This window comes from Narcine bancroftii, chromosome 2 (genome assembly GCF_036971445.1).
Source record: "Narcine bancroftii isolate sNarBan1 chromosome 2, sNarBan1.hap1, whole genome shotgun sequence".
Taxonomy (NCBI): domain Eukaryota; kingdom Metazoa; phylum Chordata; class Chondrichthyes; order Torpediniformes; family Narcinidae; genus Narcine; species Narcine bancroftii.
In genome coordinates, this window is record NC_091470.1 from 310942526 (window position 1) to 310966573 (window position 24048).

General features: G+C 43.8%; 1 protein-coding gene across 3 annotated transcripts in view; it reads left to right on the plus strand.

Moving 5' to 3' along the window:
* kcnq3 (potassium voltage-gated channel, KQT-like subfamily, member 3) overlaps positions 1-19564 on the plus strand; it is a 192944-nt gene extending 173380 nt beyond the window's left edge. For all 3 annotated transcript variants that reach the window (XM_069921648.1, XM_069921646.1, XM_069921649.1), the window contains 5 exons: positions 195-294; positions 8960-9091; positions 10369-10467; positions 11433-11517; positions 15872-19564. In XM_069921648.1, coding sequence (XP_069777749.1) covers positions 195-294; positions 8960-9091; positions 10369-10467; positions 11433-11517; positions 15872-16618 — 1163 coding nt within the window. In that variant the 3' untranslated portion in view covers positions 16619-19564. The remainder of the gene's footprint in view (positions 1-194; positions 295-8959; positions 9092-10368; positions 10468-11432; positions 11518-15871) is intronic.
* Positions 19565-24048: the final 4484 nt, after the last annotated feature.

Genomic DNA, 24048 nt, shown 5'->3' on the forward strand with positions numbered 1-24048 from the left:
GACCTGTCGTCTCTCTAGTGCATCATTGTTCTTGTCAATGCTTTCCAGTGCTGAGTGAAGAAATCTGGTTGCAGGTCTTTAATGTTTTTTTTTCTCCCCCTGGAACGCCAACAGCCTGAATGAAGCCTGCGGCAGGTAGACTGTTCAGTTATTTCAGTCTCACGGAGAATTGAGCCATGCTCATTGATTTGCAGATGCTGCTGAGGTGGACCAGGAGCCAGAGGACAAGGCTTACCAATCTGGTCTGATGGAAGACTTGATCCCTGCACTCAGAACTGTCATCAGGGCTACAAGGTTAGGCTTACTTTAAAAATCGAAAAATGTGTGGTTTCTCTTTTAAATGCTGAGTTATATTTTGTTGGGATTTATTGGAATTATTAATTAAAAATGAGCAAAGCAAGTTTTCTAAGAACATAAATTCAACTTTATTTTGCTCTAAACTGCAGAGCATAGTATGAAAGAACTCATCGAACATAGGACAGTACCTACAGGAACAGGTCCTGTAACTTAGGCAACACCAAACGTGACGCCTAAGTTAATTTTAAACTCTTGCTTGCATGTGATACATATCTCTCTACTCCCTGCATGTTTGTCTGTCCATCTAGAAGTCTATTAAACCCTACTATTGTACCTGCCTCCTCCACTAATCCTGGCAGTTACGACTCTCTGTGTAAATAAACTTCCCTTCACATCTCCTTTAAACTTTCCCCATCTCATGTCCTCTAGTATGTGAATTCTGCAGGAGATGCTTTTGCTAAGATTTGAAGTTGATGCTGTTTGATGGTTCATTACATATGGATAAATGACAACAAGGACCACTATGCAGTCCTTGCTGGATTGACGGAGTCTTAGGGCAACTGTTTCATTGAGGTAGTGTCATCTGTATCAACACATTGTGACCTACCTGTGTTGGGCACTCTTTCTGAGGAACCACTGCTTAACCACTCATAAGGAAATTGTTTCCACCTCACATATACCATATTGATGTCTCCAGATCATTGCTCTGAAGATCTGGATTTCTTGATTCCTCATGGAACATTTCTCTTTATATTGCAGTGAATTAGTAAATCACAGCACCCACCTCTGCACCAACCACTTGCCCTTTCTTCTAGCACTTCATTCTCATTGCTCAATGGTTCATCTGAGCAATTGAGGATTTCACAAGGTTAAGCAAGGAGTCCACTGATGCTGGAGAACTGAAACAATGCACAAAAAGTTTCGGACGAACTCAGCAGGTCTTGCAACATCCATAGAAACAATAGGTTGTCCATGAAGGGCTGAAGATTGATATGTGAACTGCCTACTGCTTCCCATAGATGTTGGGTGGCCTGCTGTGCCTCCAGCACTTTTGTGTAGAGTTGACTTGCTTATTTTATATGGAAACAGTTATTGGAGTGACATCTTCTTCAGAATTTGAAGGCAGAGAAATTTGTTTATCTTTTTAATTAGTCCTGGTTATCCTTGAAAAAAAATCAAGAGTATGAAAATTATTTGAGGAAGCCCACAATTATGGTTTTTAAACTGCAGTGTTGGGAAAGTTGTGGAAAAAATTACCATAATTACTGCCCGTGTGTGATCATTCACACTGGGCACCTTTTTAGACTGCAAGTCCCTGAGTGCAACAGTCCCAGTAGTTGGACGTGCAGTGGAGTGGATGACCATCAACAAATTTTTCTGGTATGATTTACCCTGCAAGCTTCCTGAGGTCCTCCAGTCCAGAGCCTCTGCAATGCCTGCCTTCTTCCACAAACATGGCTTCCCCTCCACCACTATTAACTCTGCCCTCACCCGCATCTCCTCCAATCCCCGCTCATCTGCTTTAGAACCCCTCCCCACCCCTAGAAACAATAAACACAGAATCTCCCTCGTCCTCACCTATCACCCCACCAACCTCCACATCCATCACATTATCAGCCAGAATTTCTGGTACTTGCTACAGGACTCCACCACCAGACAATTTTTCCTTCTCCTCCCCTCTCAGTCTTCTGTGACTCCCTTACCCTACCCGTCACCCTCCCGGCACTTTCCACTGTGATCATAGGAGGAGTAATACCTACATCCACACCTCGTCCCTCACCACGGTCTAAAGTCCCAAACAGACCTTTTAGGTGAAGCAACACTTCGCCTGTACCTCCAAAGAACTCATTTACTGCATCCAGTGCACCCTCTGTGGCCTTCTCTACATCAGAGAGAATGGTCGCAGATTAAGAGATCGCCTAACCCAGCATCTCCTCTCCGTCCACAAGAAAAGTGACCTCCCTGTAGCCAACCATTTCAATTCTGAGTCACACTCTCAAGCTCACATATCTGTCAAAATATGCCAAGCTCACAAAACATGGTCTTTCACACTATCCCTCCCTGACCACCCGCAGATTGAAGAAACAACACCTCATTTTTCGTCTGGGCACTCTCCAACTCCAGGGCATGAACATTGAGTTCACTTCATTCCACTAATCAGCTTGCCTTTTCCACCCTCCTCCCTCCCCCCACTTTTTAAATAGTCATTCCAGTTCCTACTTCCATAGTCATTCCAGTTCCTACTTCCTTTCTCTCTCCATTTAGCCTAGACTCCACCCCCCACTTTCCCCTTTCGTTCGGACATCTCTCATGTTCCCCACACCTTGATGAAGGGCTCAAGCCTGAAATGTAGGTGATGTATCTTCGCCTTTGCTCCATAAAGGCACTGTTTGACCTGCTGAGTTTCTCCAGTATTTGTGTGTTTTTTCACTTGACCACGGTGTCAACAGAATCCTTTTTTACTTCTGCTGAACCTTACTCAGTTTGGCAAGGTTCGGCAGTAATTTACCACATCCACACAGCAAACAGTAAAAGGCCTGATTATTATCTGTAATACTATCCCAACGGAGCAAAAGGCTCAAGTTATATTAAGTGCAATACTAAATGACCTGCTTTAACTAAACTATTATTTTGAGTTGAAATAAAAAGTATCCAGTGTGGTTTGGGACTCAGTTTGTTAAGGTAAAGTTTGAATTCCCACACTCAGTATGGGTGATGTTGAAAGAGCACAGAAAAGAGAACAGTTGGCTTTGTGCTTTAACCATGGAATCTACACTAGGAGTATAGAATGACAAATTTTCTCTTTATCATATAAAAATAAGAAGCCAAGGTCAGACCCAAAGTTACAAGGTGGCAACATGATTGAAAAGGGGATGGAAGAAATAGTAAATGGGGTTGCAGAAGTTAGATTGTTTTTAAAGAGATGTTATAATTTTGAGGTCCCCGGAATAATTAGTTACAGTGTAGGATGATGCAACCTCTTTCTCACATGTTTGTAGTGCATTTGGGATTCTCAAAACTGGTTCTGATAGTCTGTAAAAAAATAATAGCGCTGTGGATTTTTGTGCATGAAGGCTTAAAATGTGTCATCTATTTACTTGTGAACTTCAACTGATACACCAAGGATTGAACACACTTGACTTTTACTGACAAAACAAAGACAAAGCCAAAAGATCAAAATCAAATGTTATTTTTACTTACAAAGTCATGGAAACACAATATATTTTAAACAGAACAACTTTTAGGCAGAAAAAAAGAAAATAACATCACTTTTTAATTCATTACATCTTGAATTTCATCATGAATTTCAGCCAAAACAAGAGTTTCATTGTGTGGTGATTCATTCCATGGATAAAATTTGATACCGAGAGCTAACCTTCTTTTGGCATGAATATGAGAACAGAAGTATTCCCTCTGCAATTTAGTAAGAGCTTTAATTATCCTGTCGAAGTTAAAGAAGCGAGTCATTGTGTTTTGTATTACCTTCAGAGTAAAGCGAGCAACGGTTCAGATGAAACCAGTACCTTGATTATAGGATAGAGGATGCTGTGGAAGTCTTTTTTTAAAAGATCTAGACAAAGAGCCACAACTTAAGATATACAGCATCCTCAAAGTAGAAAGGGACAATGATTCAGAAATATCAAAATTAACAATTAAGTGATATCAGGACCATGTTTTAAGGACAAGTGAAGGCAGAGCTCTATTGTTTGAGGTCCAACACAGTAAAGTGAAGATAGAATATAAAAATATAACTATGAAAATTAGGTGAATTAAGAAGAACTGAAACCATAAGATTAGCACTGAAGTAAAAGGAGCAAAGCACGCCCAGGGGGATAAGGAAGCAATGTTAGAGCAGTTTGTCAGATTTAATGATTGCCAGGTAGCGGGAGCAAAGTGAAATGAAGAGACTACACACTGTAAGTCGCTTGTACTTCTAATGGCCTATTTTTAAAAAGCGTGCGCTGCGCCTTATAAGGCGGCCTGTAGGTCCCACCCACATGCAGGCGATGATGTGACAGCGCAGCTGAGTGCTCTTGCGTGGCCTGCTTGGAAGAAGACGGACCCTGCAGCACCATCTTGACGTGGCTGCTCCGCTGCCATGGCTGTAACAATGCGGAGCTAGTTCACCTGCGTTCAGATGTGCGCCGCCACACAATCCCCCCCCCCCCAGAATTGACACTCATATTCCGTTACCCCTGAGAGTTGTGGGGCCGAACCCTTGGGAGGTCGTCCCTGGCACTTGGGTTGAGCTGGCATGAATGGCTGACTGAGGTTGAAGTGTGCAGGCTTGAGCTGGTCGGCTGTGAACAGTTCCTCCCTACCCCCAATGTCCAGCGTGAAAGTTTTGCCCATGCTGCGGAGGCCTTTGTACAGGCCCTCATAGGGTCATTGGAGGGGTGCAGAATGCAGTCCGTGGTGGACAATAACAAAGTCTGCAGTTAATAATTCCTGAGTAATAGATGCTGGCCAGCGCCTCTGGCGTGAGGGTGAGGGGATGTGGGGTTCGAGGATGGCTAACCTGTCCCGTAGTTTCTGCTACATTGCTCTCCCCTCAGCGTCTGGGTCTTGGGATTGTGGGAAGAATTCACCTGGCAGGATTAATGCGGCGCCGTACACCAATTCCGTGGAGGAGGCCAGCAGGTCCTCTTTGGGTGCAGTTTGGATGCCCAGGAGGACCCAGGGGATATTATCCACCCAGTTGAGGCTGGTTAAACGGGCCATGAGAGCTGACTTTAGGTGGTAGTAAAAGCGTTTGAAAATGCCGTTGGATTGTGGGTGGTAGGTGGTGGGGTGGTGCAGCTTAATGCCCAGGAGAGTTGCTAGCTGTGTCCACAGTGCCGATGTAAACTGTGCCTCTCTGTCAGTGATAATATGAGCTGCTATTCCGAACCTCGCAATCCAATGCATGAGCAGTGCCCTGCTGCAGGAATCAGTGGAAGTGTCTTTTAGCAGGATGGCTTCTGGCATCTACCACCATTAGCAGATACCGGTGTCCCAGGAGACAGGAAGCAGGCGCACGATGTCGACATGTTTATGCTCAAACTGCCTTTTCAGAAAGTTGAACTGATGGACGGGGGTCTTGACATGTCGGTGGACCTTGAAGGTCTGGCACTGGGTGCAGTTCCGGACCAGTTGGGTGACCTGCTTCCTCAGGATGTGCCATACGAATCTCTCTGCCACCGTGTGGATTGAGGTCTTTATGGAAGGGTGGACAAAGTCGTGGACAGCCTGGAAAACCTAGCGCCTTCATTGCTGTGGTATGACCGAGCGCGGTGAGCCAGTAGAAGCATCGCACAACAATGTGTTGGAGCTGCCTGGCAGGCTGATGCCTTCGACAGAAAGCCTACGCTTCCACGTCCACTTTTGGGCTCACACCAGTTGGGAGTAGTCTAGTCCAGGGGACAAGGTTCGGATGGTGGGTCAAGATAGGGTGTCGGCCACCACATTGTCCTTATTGGAGAGGTGACAGATGGTGGTGGTGAACTCCAAAATGTATGATATGTGGTGTTGCTGACATGCTGACCAGGGATCCTTGACCATAGAGAAGGCGTGCATGAGGGACTTGTGATCGGTAAAAACCATGAGTGGCCTGCCCTCCAGGAAATAGCAGAAATATCTTATGGCAAGGTAGCAAGGTAGAGTGCCAGGAGTTCCCTGTCAAATGCATTGTATTTAAGCTCTAGGGGATGTAGATTCTGGCTGAAAAAGGCCAATGGACTCCACTGACTGTGGATCAACATTGAGGGCCGTGGGCATATCTGATCTGGGATGTACCAGCAAAGTGGCATTGGCCAGGGCGTTCTTGGTCAGCTTCCTCTATCCAAGCTAGGATCTTGCATTTGGCTGACATCATGGTGAACAGGGGGATGCTGCCCCTGGGATGAAGTGGTTATAGAAATTAATCATCCCAGTGAATTCCTGGAGGCCTTTGAGGGTGTTAGGGCAGGCGAACTGGCATATGGCTATGACTTTTTCCGTTGATGTTGTTGACCCATCTGCAGTGATAGTTTGGCCCAGGAATTGCATGGAGTCTTTCCCAAACTGGCATTTTGCCAAGTTGACTGTGAGGCTGAAGTCGGACAGGCATGTGTAGAGTCTGCGGATGTGATCTTTGTGCTCTTAGTGGTCCTTGTTGGCAATGAGTATGTCATCCAGGTAGATGAACACAAAGTCCAAGTCTCTGCCCACGGCGTCCATCAACCGCTGGAAGGTAAGAGTCAGAATGGGGTGATGATGGCTGTCTTTCCAATGTCGACTGAGTGGACGAGGATCTGGTGATAGCCACACAGTAGATCAACCTTTGAGAAAACCTTTGCGTCATGCTGGTTGGCCGTGAAATCTTGTATATGCGGGATTTGGTAGCGGTCGTGTGTGGTGGAGTTGTTTTGGTGGCGATAATCTTTGCAGGGCCGCCACCCACCTGAGGACTTTGGGCCCATGTGAAGTGGGGAAGCCCATGAACTGTCAGACCTGCGAACTATGCCCAACTCTTGCATCTGAGAAAATTCTTCATTGGCCAGTTGCAGTTTATCTTGGGAAGCTGACTGGCTTTGGCATGGAGTAGGAGGCCCTGAGTCAGGATGTGGTGTTGCACCTCGTACTGTTGCATAGTGGACGTAAACTATGGCCTGAGGATGGATGGGAATTTGTCCCGGATGCGACTGTAATATCTTTTGGGGTGCTCACCGTGGCTGTGCTTGCTTTAAGATGGACAGTCTGAAATGTCTGGGCATGGACCAGGCGTTTGGCCTTCACGTCCACCAGCAGGCTGTGCGCTCATAGAAAATCTGTGCTAAGGAGTGATGTGTCCACAGTGGTGAATGTGAAATTTCACCAGAAATTTTCTCTGCTGAGTTGTATTTGGATGTTGCACATGCCAAATGGCGGTGTTGTTTGCCACCCATGGGTGGATTTGTCTTTCTAGTGCAGTCAATGGTATGACACTGAGTTCGGCACTCATATCGACCAGGAACCACTGGCCACTAGCCTTGTTGGTGACATGCGATAGGTTATTGGTGTGGCCAGCCATCGTAGCCATTAGCGGTGACTGGCCTGGGCGTTTTCTGAAAATGAACAGGGCTGCCTTCATTTTGGCGCTTGTGTCTCCCCCCCCCCCCCCCCCCCAAGCGTTGGTGGTAAAAACCCCAGTTAGTGTTCAGTGCTTCTGCTGGTTTGCTGGGACGCAGTTGTACTCCGTTCGGATGGGGTCTGGTCTGCTGACCCAGATGGGAATGAGCCAATTGGTTCATGGCAGACTTGTTTTCACGTTTTGTGCGCTATAGAACGTCTGCTCTGGCCACGTCCTAACATGGGTCTGAGAAATATTTGTCCACCAACAGCAGTTGTATGTCATCTAGCATCTGTTCCAGGAAGGCCTGCACAAACATGAGACACGGCTTGTGGCCCACTGATAGTGCGATCATCTCATCTATAAGCACGGTTAATGCTCTGTCTCCTAAGCCACCTAGGTGCATGAGCCTAGCAGTGCACTGTCATCTGGACAGGCCAAAAGTACTCAGGTGGAGTCTCTAGAGGGCTGGGTATTTACCATCTTCTGGAGGGTCGTGCATCAGGTCATCCACCCTGGACACAGTCTCTTGGTCTAGGAAGCTGACGACATGGTAGAACATTGTCGAGTTGCAGGTAATCTACCCGAGATGAAATTGCGCTTCTGCTTGCCTGCACCAAGTGCATGGGAGAAGCGTCCAGAAGGTTGGAATTTCATAGCCACTGCATTGACTGCTGCAGAGTCCAAGGTGTAGAGTCCAGAATTGTTTAGGCACATTGGGGTCACCAATAGTAGCGGTAGCTTTAAGGGGAAATGAAATGAGGTTGTAAGTTGCGCGCACTTCCAACAATTTATTTTTGAAAAGCCCACGCTGCGCCTTATAAGTCCCGCCCACAGGCAGGCAGTGATGTCACGGTGCAGCCAAGTGTGTGTGAGCGGCCCGCTTGATTGCAGAAGAAGGCGCACCCGGCGGCACCATCTTTATGCAGCTGCTCACTGCCACAGCTGTAACAATGCGGAGTCAGTTCGCCTGCATTCAGATGTGCGCTGCCACAGCCAACTGATATTTTCTGATACATACTTTTATCATCACTTTTTACCAGTGTTAAAATGACAAATGTGAATGAGGTTAAACAGACCTGTTAGGTCCTGAACTATTGAACCAAAGGACAATAATGGGCAGCATGGTTAGCGTAGCAGTTAGCGCAATGCTATTACAGCACCCGTCATCCACATTCAAATCTGGTGCTATCTGCGAGGAGTTTGTACATCCTCCCTGTGACCTGCATGGGTTTTCTCTTGGAGTCCCTGTTTCTTCCCACCCTCCAAACTGTACGGGATTAGTCAGTCAATTGAGTATAATTGGGTGGCATGGGTTTTATTGGTCAGAAATTATTTCTACCACACTGTATCATTAAAATTTAAAATAAAATTGCTGGATAAGATTAATGCTGCCTTTTTCACAGCACTATGGAATTCCACATTCTAGCTGACTAAACAGAAAATAATTGATCAGAAGCCTATTGGAGAACAAACAGAATATTCCACAGAATAGATATATTTCTGACATACATGATAACAGAAAGCAATTTTAAAGTTTTATCCTTGGTATTTAAATCAGTGAAAGAGAAATCTTTTTTTTCATCTCTTCAGTATCATGAAATTTTTCCTCAACAAGAAAAAGTTTAAGGAGACCTTACGACCTTATGATGTGAAGGATGTTATTGAACAATACTCAGCAGGACATTTGGATATGCTTTCGAGAATAAAGTATCTACAGTCCAGGTAAATAGTGACAAACAAAACATAACATTGAGAAATGTCACACCTTTAAATGTCATGATTTATTTATTTGTTCATAAAAAAAAAGAGTCAGGGATTGTCAGTAATACCACATTTATTGTCCACCTTACAACATGGCTGCAGTTTATGTGCTGATGTTGTGCACACAATTATCTTAAGTAGAGAATTTATGAGAGTTCATCACTTTCACTTACTCTGCTAGTTCCAAACTCAAAAAAAAATCTAGATTAGGCAAACATAATTTTCCTTTTGTAAATCCATTTTCATAAATTATTATTTTTTTCTTTTACCATCTCCTAGCAGACAAATGTTATTTGAATAGGATAACTGGTCTATAGTTTCTCAGTTTCTGAACCTTTTCTTTTATACTTAGATTATTTGCTGTCTTCCAATCTTCAGGATGAATTTCTCTCATCTTCAGAATTTTTGAACATGACAACGAATCCCACCCTCCATGGCTGCTTTCTTCAAAACCCGAGGGTCACTCCACACTCATTCTCCCTGCTTTTACTGGAAGATTTTCTTGGTCTTCCGTGAGGACAGTCACAAAATATTAATTTAATTTTTTTGCCACCTCCTTACAGATCACTGTAATATCTCCTGTTCCAATTTGTTGGGAGTTCACATTAACTTGAGCTTGTTTTATTTTTCCATCATACACATTTTTAGTTCACTTTCATGCATATGGTCAGGCACAGACACTTCACATTTCCTTATCAATGCCCCCCCACCCCCCCTCCGTCTTTCTTCGCAGGCTCTGACGTTTGCAAATGATTAAGCTGATAAAAATCTGTTGTAAAATTGCCAACTGCTGAGAAAATAGTCAGTAGGTCAAGTTTCAGGTTTGAAATATTAATACTCTCTCCACAGATGTTCCCTGAATATTTTTAGCATTGTTTGTTATATTTTAGATGTTCAGCATCTGCATAGCTTTGCTTTGGAATCCTCTTACTGAGTTATTTCACTCAAAGCACTGAGAGTACATTGAATATGCAGAATTATTCTCTCAGGAGACTGCAGATGCTAGAATCCAGAACAATAAACAACCTGCTTGAGGAACTCAGCTGGTTGAGCAATGTCATTGGGAGAAAAAGAAGAGTCAATGTGCCATGCAAGAAGGTTTATTGAAGGGTTCTGCCCTGAAACATTTACTGCTTCCCCCCCCCCCCCGCCACTGATGCTGCTCAACCATTGAGACCCTCCACCAGATTGTGCTTTGCTCCTTATCCTCGTGTTTCGTGCTTTGTTTTCTTTTGCAGGATCGATATGATTCTTGCACCTGCACCTCCATCAACTCCAAAACAGAAAAAAACAAGTCTAAAAGGAGGTTTTATATATCCTTTACAACAGTCCCCCAAGTAAGCAGCTTATATGTTGAATAAGTATTAGTTTATGCATTTGCCCATATAATAGTTCCATATAGTCCATTCTCTATTTATCTCGCTTACATTGTCTAAATAGACAAGAGATTGAAATAAAATCATTATTTTGCCTGTTCTGCATGCCCACTTTAGCACTGTCAATATACACTTCAGTGTCAATTTACTATGAAGAAAGCAAGGGTTGAAATTCGTAGGCACTACTGGTGTGCATTGGATGAGGAGAGGGAAGGAGAATGAGCAGTGGTGCTGTCTAGTGGGGATGTGATTGTAGTTCAGCAGCAATCCTTTGGGTTCCTTTGACTTAGTGAAGAGTGCTTCTTCTCATCCTGGCTGCAGGCATTGGCTATTTGGAAAAAAGAAGTGGACACATCCATCCTTGGATAGTTAAGTGGAGAAGTACAATACCCCCTTACAAGTGGCATTGTGTATTTTTGTTATCCTGGAAGCCCCCTTGCAGTTGCCTATACCCACTTTACCATTTCGAGTCTATTCCTGATATAAGCCAGAAGAGTTGAGGATTTTTAAACCAGGATAGGACCATAAAATGGACAATGAACTAAATAATGAAGAACATCTGTAAAAACAATAACTACCTCTTGTTACCAGTTAGTATTTCAGCAACAAATTCGAGATCCCAATAGTTTGAAAAGAGGTGGTTATTCTTTTTTGACATCATCTTGATATATAGAATCCACAATATAAATGTACATCTTACTACGTACCAGGATTCACCACAAGAAGCCATTAAATGGAAGAGAATGCATGTTATTTTTTAAAACATGGCAAAATTTCTAACTACAGTAATACAAAGAGTCACAGAAGGGATAAACAAAGCAGAAAGAAATATTTTAAATATCACAGATTCGTTTTGAAACATTATCTGTTTATGTATCTTAAATCATTGCAAACCCCTATTAATTTAGATCTGCTTTAACTATCAGAATTGACCCTGATGTAGCTAAAGCTTCTGATCCGGAGGCTGAAGACCAAAGTATGATGGGAAGATTTGTCAAGGTTGAGAGACAGGTAATGCTTCACGCTATTGGTCACTAATCGATGACAATGCAGCTTTCATTGTTTTGCAGGGCATTGAATGTCTCTCTTCTAGATTAAAGATCTTTGCTGTGTGGTTTTGAAGTTCTTGCAATCCCCCTCATTTTATATCAATAAAGCAGCAAGCAGAACTGTAGAAGTTAACTGCATTGACCAAGACCATTTGACTTTCCTCTGTACTCAAATGAAATGAAAAGAAATTTCTTCACTGAGTGGATGGTGAACCTTTGGAATTCATTATGCCTCAGGATAGGGGATGTGCACATACTGAGTATACTCAAGTTCATGTTCAAGTTTATTGCCATGTACAGCAAGGTGCAGTGATGAAGTTTGTTTTGCAAGCAGTCCAGCTATATATCTCATACATAGCATAATAAGTAAGGCAGATGATAAGAATGCAGAGTTACAGAGGGATCCATTAGTACAGAGGAAATACAATATACAGTAATTTTATGGATGTGAGGTTCATTCAGAAGTCTGACAACGGTTGGAGAGAAACTGTCCTTGAAGCTGATGAAGCATAATCATCTTCCCAACAGGAGGGGGTGAAGAAAGTGTGGATAAGGTTGGATGGGTCTTTTAATATGTTGGCTGCCCTTTCAAGGCAATGAGGGCTATAGATTAAATTGATGGGGTGGGAGTGGTTGGGGGGGGGGGTGGATGTGATGGCTTGAGGCATGTTCACAACCTGCTGCAATTTCTTGGAGTCTTGGGTGGAGCAGTTCCCATACCACACAGTGATGAATCCTGACAAGATACTTTCAATGGTGCACCTATAGAAGTTGCTGAGAGACATTAGTGACATGCCAAATTTCCCCACACTTCTAAGAAAGTCGAGGTGCTGGTGTACTTTCTTGGTCATTGGATTGCCAGGGGTGGACCAGGATGTCATTGGAGAACTTAAATGTGTCTACTTTCTCCAGCTCATCATCATTGCTGCAAGTTAGAGTGTGAGCTCCAAACCTCTTCCGAAATCTTCAAGACAGAGATTGATATATTTTCAGATATAATGTGAATCAAGATGCATAGGATTAGTACAAAAAGTGGTACTGAGCAAGAAAATCATCTATGATTATGGAAAAGAAGTTAGGGGCTGAAGGACCAACTCCCTCTGCTTCTTATAGGCCTTCGAAAGTTGTGTTATTTTAATTTGGAGTTACAGCACTGTAACAGGCCTTCCAGCCCATGGGCCGGTGCCACCCAAGAACACTCATGTGACCAATTAATCTAACAGCCTTATATGTCTTTGGACCATGGGAGGAAACCAGAGCACCCAGAGGAAACCCACATGACACAGTGAGAACCTTCAGCAGGTCTTCACTTAATGTTCTTTATACATTCTTGAAAAGTGCTACCTTAAGTGAAAGAATGTTAAACTAAACAATTACAAAGTGTGGTGCAGTATTTTATTTTCTCACCAATGTTCTAACAATGTTGAACATCGTTTTGCAAGGACTTACTGTACATTTTTCAGTTTTTTTCAATGTTGGGAACATGACCAACAGCCAATACACTAGCAGCCATTTTGTTTTTAGCACTACCTGATTATAAGAGCCTTTTAGACTGTGGAAACCAAAAAGCTATTTGGTAACTGCTTTGGTGAACATCTTCACTGAGTCCACAAGAGTGACACTGCATTTCGAATCGCCTGACTCTTTAATTTCCCCATTCTGCCTTCTTGTTTACTTGTTTTGAAGAAGTTCAAGGGGAAACAGCACTTCCCTTCTGACTTGGCACAGCACAGTCTTCCTGGCTCTGCAATGGAAGACAATCAGTATGTCCAGCATTTGGATGTCATATTTCCAGCATATGCAGTATTTTCCTTTGATAACTTGAAATGATGCTCCTTTTTTAAAAAAAATTACACCTCTTCCAGAGCGACCTTTTGTTATTTTACTTCAACGTCATTATTTTTACACCTTACATTATCATTCATTTTGTTTCCTTGCCCTGTCCCCATTTACTCTGTCTCCTAAAAATCTGTTTTACCTCTAACTCCTACCAGTTCTGATGAAAAGTTGTTGACCTGAGATTTCATCTCTATTTCTTTTCCCCCAGATGCTGGCCAGTTTGTTAGGTCGTCCAATGTTTTAAATAAACGTTGTAACACATTATTGTGATTCATACTTTATTACTGCAAATCTCTTCCCACTGATTGTCAGGCAATGCACTCACACACAATGTTTGCAGCTACCCCTATGCCTCATCTCTTCATGTTCAATTTCCCTTTATTTTTACTCATTTTCCTTTTAATATTCTGTGACTCAGTCAAGCCTTCAGCTAGACAGCATCCTTCTTAAACAAACCCCTCACTACAGTTGATAGTTCTAGCTGCCCTACTTAATGTATTTACTTACATATGTCTTAAGCCTAGAGTCATTTTATTTGTTGTTAATAACTGTTGTCTTTTACACATCTTTTTTCTTTGTTGTCTCATCCCTTAATTTCTTCTTCCACTTTTGGGTTGACATTCTTCTCTATCAGGTTAACATTCTCCCAGTAACTACTCTGGCAATCCTTTAAACTATTCCACATTTCAAAATAGATTTGGACCTAGTTAACACAAGTTATTCTCATGGGACATCCTCCTCATCGACAGTTCAATCAAATGTGCACATACTGCACTCTTCCTTTTGAGTCATTGTGAAAGAAAAGTTAAAATTTGCATTTTGATCCATTATTTCTGTGAGGCTCATTAATTCCACAAGTAAACAATATTGGGGGGAAGAAAAGGAAGAAACATGAAAAATAAGGAGAGGAACCCAAATCGGATCTGAATCGACGTGAATATTACTTTGCCCTCTTTGTTTATTCATGGCACCGGATGTTACCACATCTTCCCAGTGCATTGCTGTGACCAGCAGGTATCTCAGAGTTCCTCAGAGCTGCAGATAGTCCTGGCTAACAGTATTAATACAACTGCTGAGTGAATCACAAACAGAACCACTCCTGATTAAGGCCTTCATATTAACTAAATCCAATAGTCTTCACATGTGCATAATATTAAGCATTCCTGTAAATGACCATATTTGATGGCATATAGGACCCCCCTCCTCCCATTTTTAGCGTGAGATGTCAGGAAAAATTTGTTTTAGTGTGTTTCCCTTCACTCACCTCAATGGAAACCCTCCAGCCTTGCATGGCCAAGATGCCAAAGCCTCCTCATATATAAGAAACAGCAGCAACATGTCCTCCTGCCCTTCACACCCCGAGGCTCAGGCTGGTTCCCGCCACATTGTACAAATGCCAATTGATTGACAGAGCGGGAGAGAGAGAAGCCATGGCAATGGACAGGGCCCAGAGAGCTTTGAGGGGAGCACTGGACCTTGGTGATCAGGATCCACGCTGAGCCTTTGTTCGACAAGCATGGCCTTCCCAAACAGATTGAGTGAGGCACAGGGGTGAATGGCAGTGAGCTGAGTTTGACAGGCTGCTCACTCATTGCCACCCGTCCCCTCACCTCATTCAATTTGCTTGGGGCCTTACTCATCGAACAAAGCCTTATCATCAAGGCCTGTTGCTCCCCTCAAAGCACTGTGGGAGAGAGTGAGTGAGTGGGAGGGAGGGAGAGAGTGAGCAGGCAGGATCGAATGAGTGGACCTTCACACTAGGGGGAGTGAGCGGCGGCAACAACTCCAGAAAGCACGGGCCACCCGAGGGAAGGTGGTCTACGAAGCTGCTGGCCTGCTTCCTGGACAGCAGAGCACCTCCGTGGGCTTATTGAAGCTGAGTGAGCAGTTTGAGGGCTTTCCTCCTGTTGCCATCTTGCAGAGGAAAGCTTCCACTGCATTTGTATTTTGGTGCCCAAAATGGCGGCACCAAAATGTTACCTTCGTGTATGGGATGGTTTTTGAGGTGACATTTTTGGGAAAAAATATGGGTGTCCAAAATGCCATCAAATATGGTATGTTATATATTTGGGTTTTTAGTGCATCACAGGAGTTTCACAGAATGATGTATGTTTTGGAAAGATACCTTTGCCAAGTGAAGCTGTTCATTTGATCTACATTTAACTATTCTTGCTTTACATTGTGTGTATAATTTAATTGCTGAATTGAATTACAGCAGTCTTGATCATCTCACTGGGGTTACACCAAGATATGTTGAGAAGATCAATAATCTTGTATATGTTACCTAAATTGCAAATGTCAACATTAATTTATAGACGATCAGTCAAGGCTGTATTTTTTGGAAGTAAATTCAATGAAAAATAATGTCCCAGATGAATTTTCAATATTTTTTTTTCACAAGGTAACACCCCTTGTCCTCATTGTCTAAAAGTACCTGCAATGATTAAATTAATTGCATTTTCTCTGATCCATTCCAGGTGGAGGGAATGGAGAAGAAGATTGACTTCCTGGTGGACATGCACATTCAGCAGATGAATAATGGGCAATCTGCATCAACTGGGTATTATTCAGCGAGAGGGGCAGGGCCGTCGACGAGACAAAGTCCAGTTGATAACAAGGTGGAAGACAAATACTCTGAAATTAAAAGAGTCATCTCAAACTATTCTGATTCCTGCACCTACATGGTTCCTCAGAATTGTTTTCAAGTCCAAGTGTCTTCTGTGGCTCCTTTTGGTTTCTTCAGACAGAGTACAGGAAGTACAAAGTTTACATCTTTAACTGCTGATCTATCAAGATTTCCTCCACCACCTGCTCCATCGTACACAGAACGGCCAACAGTTCTTCCAATCTGTTCACTGACAGCCACACGAGACAATGTGTGCCCTAGCTATCGGGGAGAAGAGTTAACAAGCCCTTTTTCAGACAAAGTGACAGTGAGACATGGGAGAAGCACAAGAGACAGTGATACTCCCATCTCACTCCTTTCAGTCAACCATGAAGAACTGCAGCGATCCCCCAGTGGTTTCAGCGTCTCACAGTCAAAGGATGACTTGACTTTTGGATTTTATGGGGGAGGAAGTTGGCCAAAATCAAAACTTTATCTAGCAGAGGGTGAAACAGACACAGATACTGATCTTTACACCCCATGTGGTTCTGCACCTCTATCATCTGCAGGGGAAGTACTTCCTGACAATATATGGCCAGCATCAAATAAACCAGTTTAGCAGGGGTCACCATAAAGACGTAAAGCTGGAGTAACTCATCAAGTCAAGCAGTGTATTTTATACAGCAAAGTTAAAGATACATAACCAATGTTTCAGGCTTGAGCCCTTCATAAAGGAATTTGCTAATGAAGGACTCAAGCCCAAAATGTTCCTAACGTACTGTGTATTTATCTTTGCTATATAAAGTGCACTGATTGACCTGCTGACTTTCTCTAGCAATGTGTTTTTACGTCAACTACGATGTCTGCAGACTTTCACGTTTTACTATTAGCAGGGGTCACTGGTTGACTCGTGTACAGTTGCTATAAAGAAAATTCACATTCCTTGCTTTATGCAAAATATCCAGAGCTTATTGATATCTTTCACAAACAACATTGCATGTAATGCATGGACATAATGCTTGACAACATTTTCAATATTCCAAAAGATTTTTTTTCATAAATAAATTTTGAAAGTTGTAAAGGTTTGCATGTTATTGCATGATCAATTTGAACAATATTAAAAACAAAGCTAAATCTCTTCTGTTATTATATAGCAATGATATAATTTTAATCCCTGCAATATATGTGGGTTATAATCTATGCAGAAAGTTATTAGGTACATTTGTTTTTAACAGTGCTTTGACCTGCAAATAGACTCACAAAGAGACAATGTTCCTTTCATTAGCCTGATGAACCAGATGGATTTTACTGTGGCATTTCCTTTATGTTACATTTTAAAACTTTGCTCTTTTCCTAGCAGGGAAAAAAAAATATCGAGGTCTCTTCTGTAATTCTGAATTTTAACTAAATTGAAAAATCTGCTCCCATATGCACATCTTGAAAAACAAGCAACCTAATACTCCTTACGAAATGGAAGAAGATTCCCCAAAGCAGCAATTTAGGTAGCTGGTGGAACAATATGATAAAAGGAGCAACTGATGAGGATTATGGTGCTACGTCATACCTGGTGCAAATTTCCGACTTCATCATCTCCCATTGTGCATGAGTTATGGATTTTATTTTTAATCCTAAAAAATGCCTTCAGAATCATTTGCACTTCTTCAAGTGCACTAATCTTCTCATATCTTAAATGTCTTCAAATTATCTGCTCTGTCCTGAAGCGTATGATTAGTTTAGGGAGGCAAACTGAATGGTATAAAAAGAATTGCTGTAATTTTAACAACTATAGCATGTCACTTTGTTTTTTCACTTTTGTAACATGTTTGTGTGCTGCAGAGCATTTAGGTCATCCGTCTGCGAATCGATAGCTTTCACGGACACAGTCCAAGATCAAAGACAAATTATTTTTAAAAATAGCAATATATTTCAATAGGTTATTTGAATGAAGCAATAGAATGAAATTTGTAACCTTAAATTGTACATTTATCTAATTGGATGTTTCATGGAACAGTAGAGTAATATTTGTATATAGTCAACAACACACTTCGTAAACAGGTACATAACATGTCTGATGGCCTGTTGACCCTCAGTAAGAGTATTTCCATATTATCCTACGTTGGGTTTTTTTCTCTGCAAAGGATTTTTTTAAATTCTTTTTCTGATTCCAGAAAGCTTGCACAAGTAAAGGTAGATACCAGAATAAGAAAGAGTTAATGCTAGTTCATATATTCCCTTGTCATGGACACTGAGCCAGAAATATTTAATAGCTTCTCTTTATGCCTGCTGTATTGGATAATGTAAATACATTCAGAGAATTGTACTACATTTCCCACAGCAGACAATTGATGCATCTTCTGTGTTTTCTCCCAGCGTGGTCATTACAACGGTGTTTTAAAATAAAAAATTCAATCCATGAGTCTGGGTCATCTTCAAGACTGAAACAGATTAGTAGGAGACTCATACTTTATTGCTGAGTATTTAGTAGGAAATAAAATATTATTGATAAAAGGTTGTGAAACAAATACAGTTCAATTGAAACAGATGCAAAAACTGACAGGATTTAATTTCAGAAAGGTAAGATGATATTAAAACGTATCCTTTCAGTGATAAACAGGCCAAGGACAGCATCTACAAATTACAGTTCAGTTTCACAATATTTTCAGTCTTCTGGCCATCCATCCCATAGGATGATGATGGTTCCTTTCACTCAGTTTGTGGGGTTTGATATGAGGATACCCCACTCCTCAGAAAGGAACAGTGTGTGAATGAATGGATTTAGGTGAGTAGTGGGTTACACAGGTCCAGACCCACCCTCTCGACATTCCCTGCCAGATCCAGCAGCATGGTGAGGACCAAGACAGCCGGGAAGTTCTGTTGCAGTGAATTGCCAGATCAAGCTTTGCTGCAAGGGCTGCCCTTACCAGGCTTCATGGCACGTGCTTGCTAGATGGCCGTTGACTCTACAAGACCCTTTGACAGTTCTTGATTTTCATTCTGCAGGGTGCCTAGCCACCCTCCACTCTAGGCAAGCATGGTGGGGGTGCGACTGCCCAATCATACGACAGGTAGTACTGGGTTGGATGGTACTGATGGCACTCACATGAGTGACCTGACTAAATATTTTCAGTACTCCAACAAAAAAAGAAAAGAAAGGGATATTGTCTCTTTAAGAGTAAAATATGAAAGGGCCTGCCATACCTTTTGTAACACTAACACTTTGTTCTACTCTGTGTTTTATAATAATATTTAGAAGTATTAAAGGTAAATAGACTGAAACAGAGAATAACTGACAGGTATTTGTGCCTTGCCCAGGAGTCATTTTCTTGATAATTATAAATGAGTGAATACAAGTTTGCTGTTTCAAATGAAAAGGAAACATGATTTTCAAACAAGTGGCCTTCAGTGCTATTTCTATGTTTTGTTATCTATATTTCTAATTAATCTATTTGAATTGTTCTTGTTACCTATATTCTCAACTGCCCAACCTTTTGGAAGATGTATGGTTGTTTCTTTACTGTATGTATTATTTAGACCTATATTTAAGATTAGTAATTCTTTCTTTACAATAGCAACTGATATAAATAAATGGATATTAAACAGTCCTGTCTCTCTCCTGTAACATGTTATTATTCATCCTCATATTCTAAACAAATCCAACCAAAAATGTGGCTTCAACAGCCTTGACTTTTCACCGGACATCTGAGATTATCAAAACCAAAACTACTACCAAATCAGCCATGATCCTATTGAATGGCAGAGTAGGCTCAATAGGCCAGATGGCCTAACCCTGGATCAATTCCTTATGCTCTTGTATTAACCTTGCCAGGCTGCTTTTTTTGTCCAAATTTAATAAAATTACAAGCAATGTCTCGACTCTCTCTGGGTTGCCTCAAGACTTTCAACTCTGCTATGATTTATCAATCTGCCTTGCCCCACTTTGGCTGCAGTGTATCAAGCTGAGAGTAGTAGGCCTGTATTTGCTATTGCAGCCCTTTCCCCTGCCACATTTCCACTTTGTTTGCCTGCTCCCATCTGAACCGTGGAATGCAGTTAAAGATGTAAACTTTGTACTTCCTGTATGAAACTGATATACATCTCTAGAGCAGTGGCCAGTTTACATGCTCCCAACATGAAACTTCAACAATTCTTCTCTCCCCACTGATACAGCATGACCTGCTGAGTTCCTCCAGCAGTTTGTGTTTAGCTCCAGACTTTTGTGTCTGCAGTCTCTTGCATTACTCTCATAATGTATTGCCTGAATTCTCTCAGTTGTCTGTCCACACCCTTAATGATCCCACTGTGAAAATACAGCTGTTGTCGATGTGGTGCACTGCAGTGCGAACAAACAACGAAAAGCTGTACTACTGGCTTTAATTACCTTAAAACTTGACCACAAGGTTCAGTATACCTTCTGGTTCTGTGTGGTCTGTTCCTGCCCAAGGGTCAGCGTGAGCCTTTATGCGGGGATTTGGCAGGGAGTAGGTGGAGCCAGTCTCCCAGGTTACCTCCCTGCAGGTACAATGGGTTTCCCCCTGCAGTAGACAGTACAGGAGTACGGACAGGTGCAGGCAGTTACCGACAGTCCAGTGGTTGCATCACACATTTACCCCCTCCTTAAAATGAGTCCCTGGGGGATGAAAAACCGTCTCCACCAGCGTCCTTGTGCCAGGTGTCTGCTAGATACCGAGCTGTTGGGAGAGAAAATCACATATTTACAAAGTTTACAAACTCAGGTGATCTGGTGGTCGCAGTTGCCTCTGGGACCATTGCAGGAAGACCCCTGGTAAGAGGTAGGAGCCACCTGAAGATTGGCTGGGTCAGGGATGGTCAGGGCAGCCGGCAGTGTGGGCGGGGTGGGTCCACGGGCAGTAGGGTCCCATGGTTGCTGGTGGGTGGGGGGGAGGATGTCAGCTCCAGGGAGGTTCTGGAGATGCCTGGGATGGGGTTCTGGGCTCCCGCTGGTGCCAGGTCCTGTCAAGACTGTGTATTCACGTCCATTGGGGTACACCACATAGGCGTAATGTGGGTTGCCATGGAGGAGGTGCACCTGTTCAACCAGGGGGTCAGATTTGAGGGTCCTCTCGTACTTACAGAGGAGGATTGGTCCCCGAAACATCAGCAATGCCGGCAGTGAGACTCCTGTTGCCAATTTTCTGGGAAAGGATAAGAGGCGTTCATGAGGGTTCTGGTTAGTAGCCGTACATAAGAGTGACAGTATAGCATGGAGTGCCGTGGGGAAGGGCCTCCTGCTAGTAGTTGGTGGACCACCCTGTTCTCCCTGGTCATTTTCCCCTGGGGTTGTAGCTACTTGTGCAACTAGATGCAATGCCTTGCATTGCCAGGTTCTGGTACAGCTCCTCACTCATAAAGCTAGACCCGCCCCGGTCACTGTGGATGAATGCTGGGTATCCGAACATGGTAAAGATCTGCGCCAGCAGATAGAGGTATCAGGGCAAGGGAAAACTGAAGTATTCAACTCTTCTCTTTGGGCTGGCTTCGCGGACGAAGATTTATGGAGGGGTAATGTCCACGTCAGCTGCAGGCTCGTTTGTGGCTGACAAGTCCGATGCGGGACAGGCAGACATGGTTGCAGTGGTTGCAAGGGAAAATTAGTTGGTTGGGGTTAGGTGTTGGGTTTTTCCTCCTTTGTCTTTTGTCAGTGAGGTGGGCTCTGCAGTCTTCTTCAAATGAGGTTGCTGCCCGCCGAACTGTGAGGCGCCAAGATGCACGATTTGAGGCGATATCAGCCCAGAGATTTCACCAAGAGATTTCTTTAGGCAGACCTTATACCTCTTCTTTGGTGCACCTCTGTCTCGGTGGCCAGTGAAGAGCTCGCCATATAACACGATCTTGGGAAGGCGATGGTCCTCCATTCTGGAGACGTGACCTACCCAGCGCAGTTGGATCTTCAGCAGCATGGATTCGATGCTGTCGGCCTTTGCCATCTCAGAGGAAATCATTCAAAGTGATTCAAGTCACTCGAAGGGCTGAGTGGCCTTTGTTACATGGACCTGTGTTGGGTGGAAGAAGCACAGTTTGCACTCTGCACAGACCCGGCAGGACTCAGTCATGGCCCATAGCATGTATCATGGCATTGGTGATATCCTTTCTGATGCAGGTAAAGGGCGCTTGTGCCTCGGCGGGGAGGGGGAAGGTGTTGGCTTGGGCCAGAGGGCAGACCTTATCTGAGAACCGAGGGTCCCACTGGAAATAGTAGGAAAACAGCCCTAGGCACCTGCGCAGACCTTGAGTGTGTGGGGAAGGGGGGGGCGCATGCATTTGGGGTTGGGTCCAATGGCACCATGTTCCACGATGCACCCGAGGATGGCGAGGTGGGTGGTGCTGAACACATACTTCTCCTTATTGTAAGTGAGGTTTAATGCCTCTGCCGCCCGGAAGAACTTTTTCAGGTTAGGATCATTGTCCTGCTGGTAGTGGCTGCACATGGTGACATTATAGAGGTGTGGGAAGGTCATTCTTGGGTTATGTGATCCATCTCCCTCAGGAACACAGTGACCCCAAAAGGGACCCAGCAGAACTGATAAAGGTGCCTTGAAGGTGGTATAGAGCCTATCCCGGGCATGGATGGGGAGCTGGTTGGGGAGCTGGTGGTAGACCGGCTTCAGGTCAATGATGGAGAAAACCCTGTACTGGGCGATCTCATTGACCATGTGGTAATACGGGGTAGTGGGTAGGCATCCAGTTGGTGTACCGGTTGATGGTCTGACTATAGTCGATGACCATCCTCAGTTTACTCCCTCCTTTGACCATTGGGACCTGGGCTCGCCAGGGGCTAGTGCTGGGCTCTATTACCCCTTCTGCCAGAAATCGTTGCACCTCGGCCTTGATATAGGCCTTGTCGACTGCACAGAAGTGCCTGCTCTTGACCACAATGGGCTTGCAGTCTAGTGTCAGGTGATTGAAGGGGGGGTTACCCATAGGGTGGACAGTCCACAGGTGGAGTGGGGACGGTCAACAAGTTTGGTGGTGTAGACAGTGAGAGAGGAGAATGAGCGATCCACCGAAGGCCAGCGTGACACTGTGGTGATGGCACTGGAAATCAAGACCCAGGATAATCAAGGCACAGAGCTTTGGCATGATCAGGAGCCTGAACCCTTTGTAAGTTTCCTCTCCTACAGTCCAATTTACCAAACAGCACCCCAGTGCTGTAATGGAATGGTCATGGGCCGCAAAGACGATGAAAGCATTCGCTGGGATTACTTTGAGCGCCAGCGTACAAACCAAGTGCAGGTGCACAAAGCTCTCAGTACTACCGCTATAAAACAGGCACTTTATTCTTTCCCGTTGACAGTGATATCCATCATTGAGCTCCAAAATCCATGGAGGGTGTTGTCCAACATCATGGTGGACGCTAGGACTGACTCGAGGTCTGAGTCGCTGCTTCCAGCTGGCAGCGGTGAGTAGCGATTTATACATCCAGTCTCAATGAGCCTGGATGGTGGAGGAATCATCATCTGTGCAGCGTGGTGGGTCTGGTATGTTGCGTGTGCCGGCATGGGGTGCAATGATTGCGCAGTCCGGTGATGGCTGTACACACACATGTTGACCACATTGTTGGGTTGGCGGGGCGGAAGTGAGGTGTTCAGTGTGAATAAAAGTCAGCCAGTCCAAGATGGTGATGGTGATAAATAGCAGCAGTGTGGTTCAATGGCTGGGCTGGAAATGACATAACTGGTATGGGCAGAGTTGATGGGTCGCATGTGGAGGCACCTGGAGGGTCAAGGGGGCTTCTGGCTGGTCACAGAGGGCTGTGGTGCTCCTGGTGGGTTTGGAGAGACACACCTTGGCAAAGTGACCTTTCCACATCGGGAGCAATGTGAGTTCCTCGCAGGGCAGTTCTTTCGGGAGCATCTGTCAAACCCACACTGTGTCCCATAGTACTTACAATGGCAGGATATGTAGGCAACGGTGATCACTTCTCCACAGAAGGGGCCCTTGGGTGGCAGCGGTCATCTGGATCAGCCAAGCCAAAGTGAGCAACAGGCGAGCAACAAAGGCTTCTGCATGGTGGGCTGCAGCTTCCAGAGA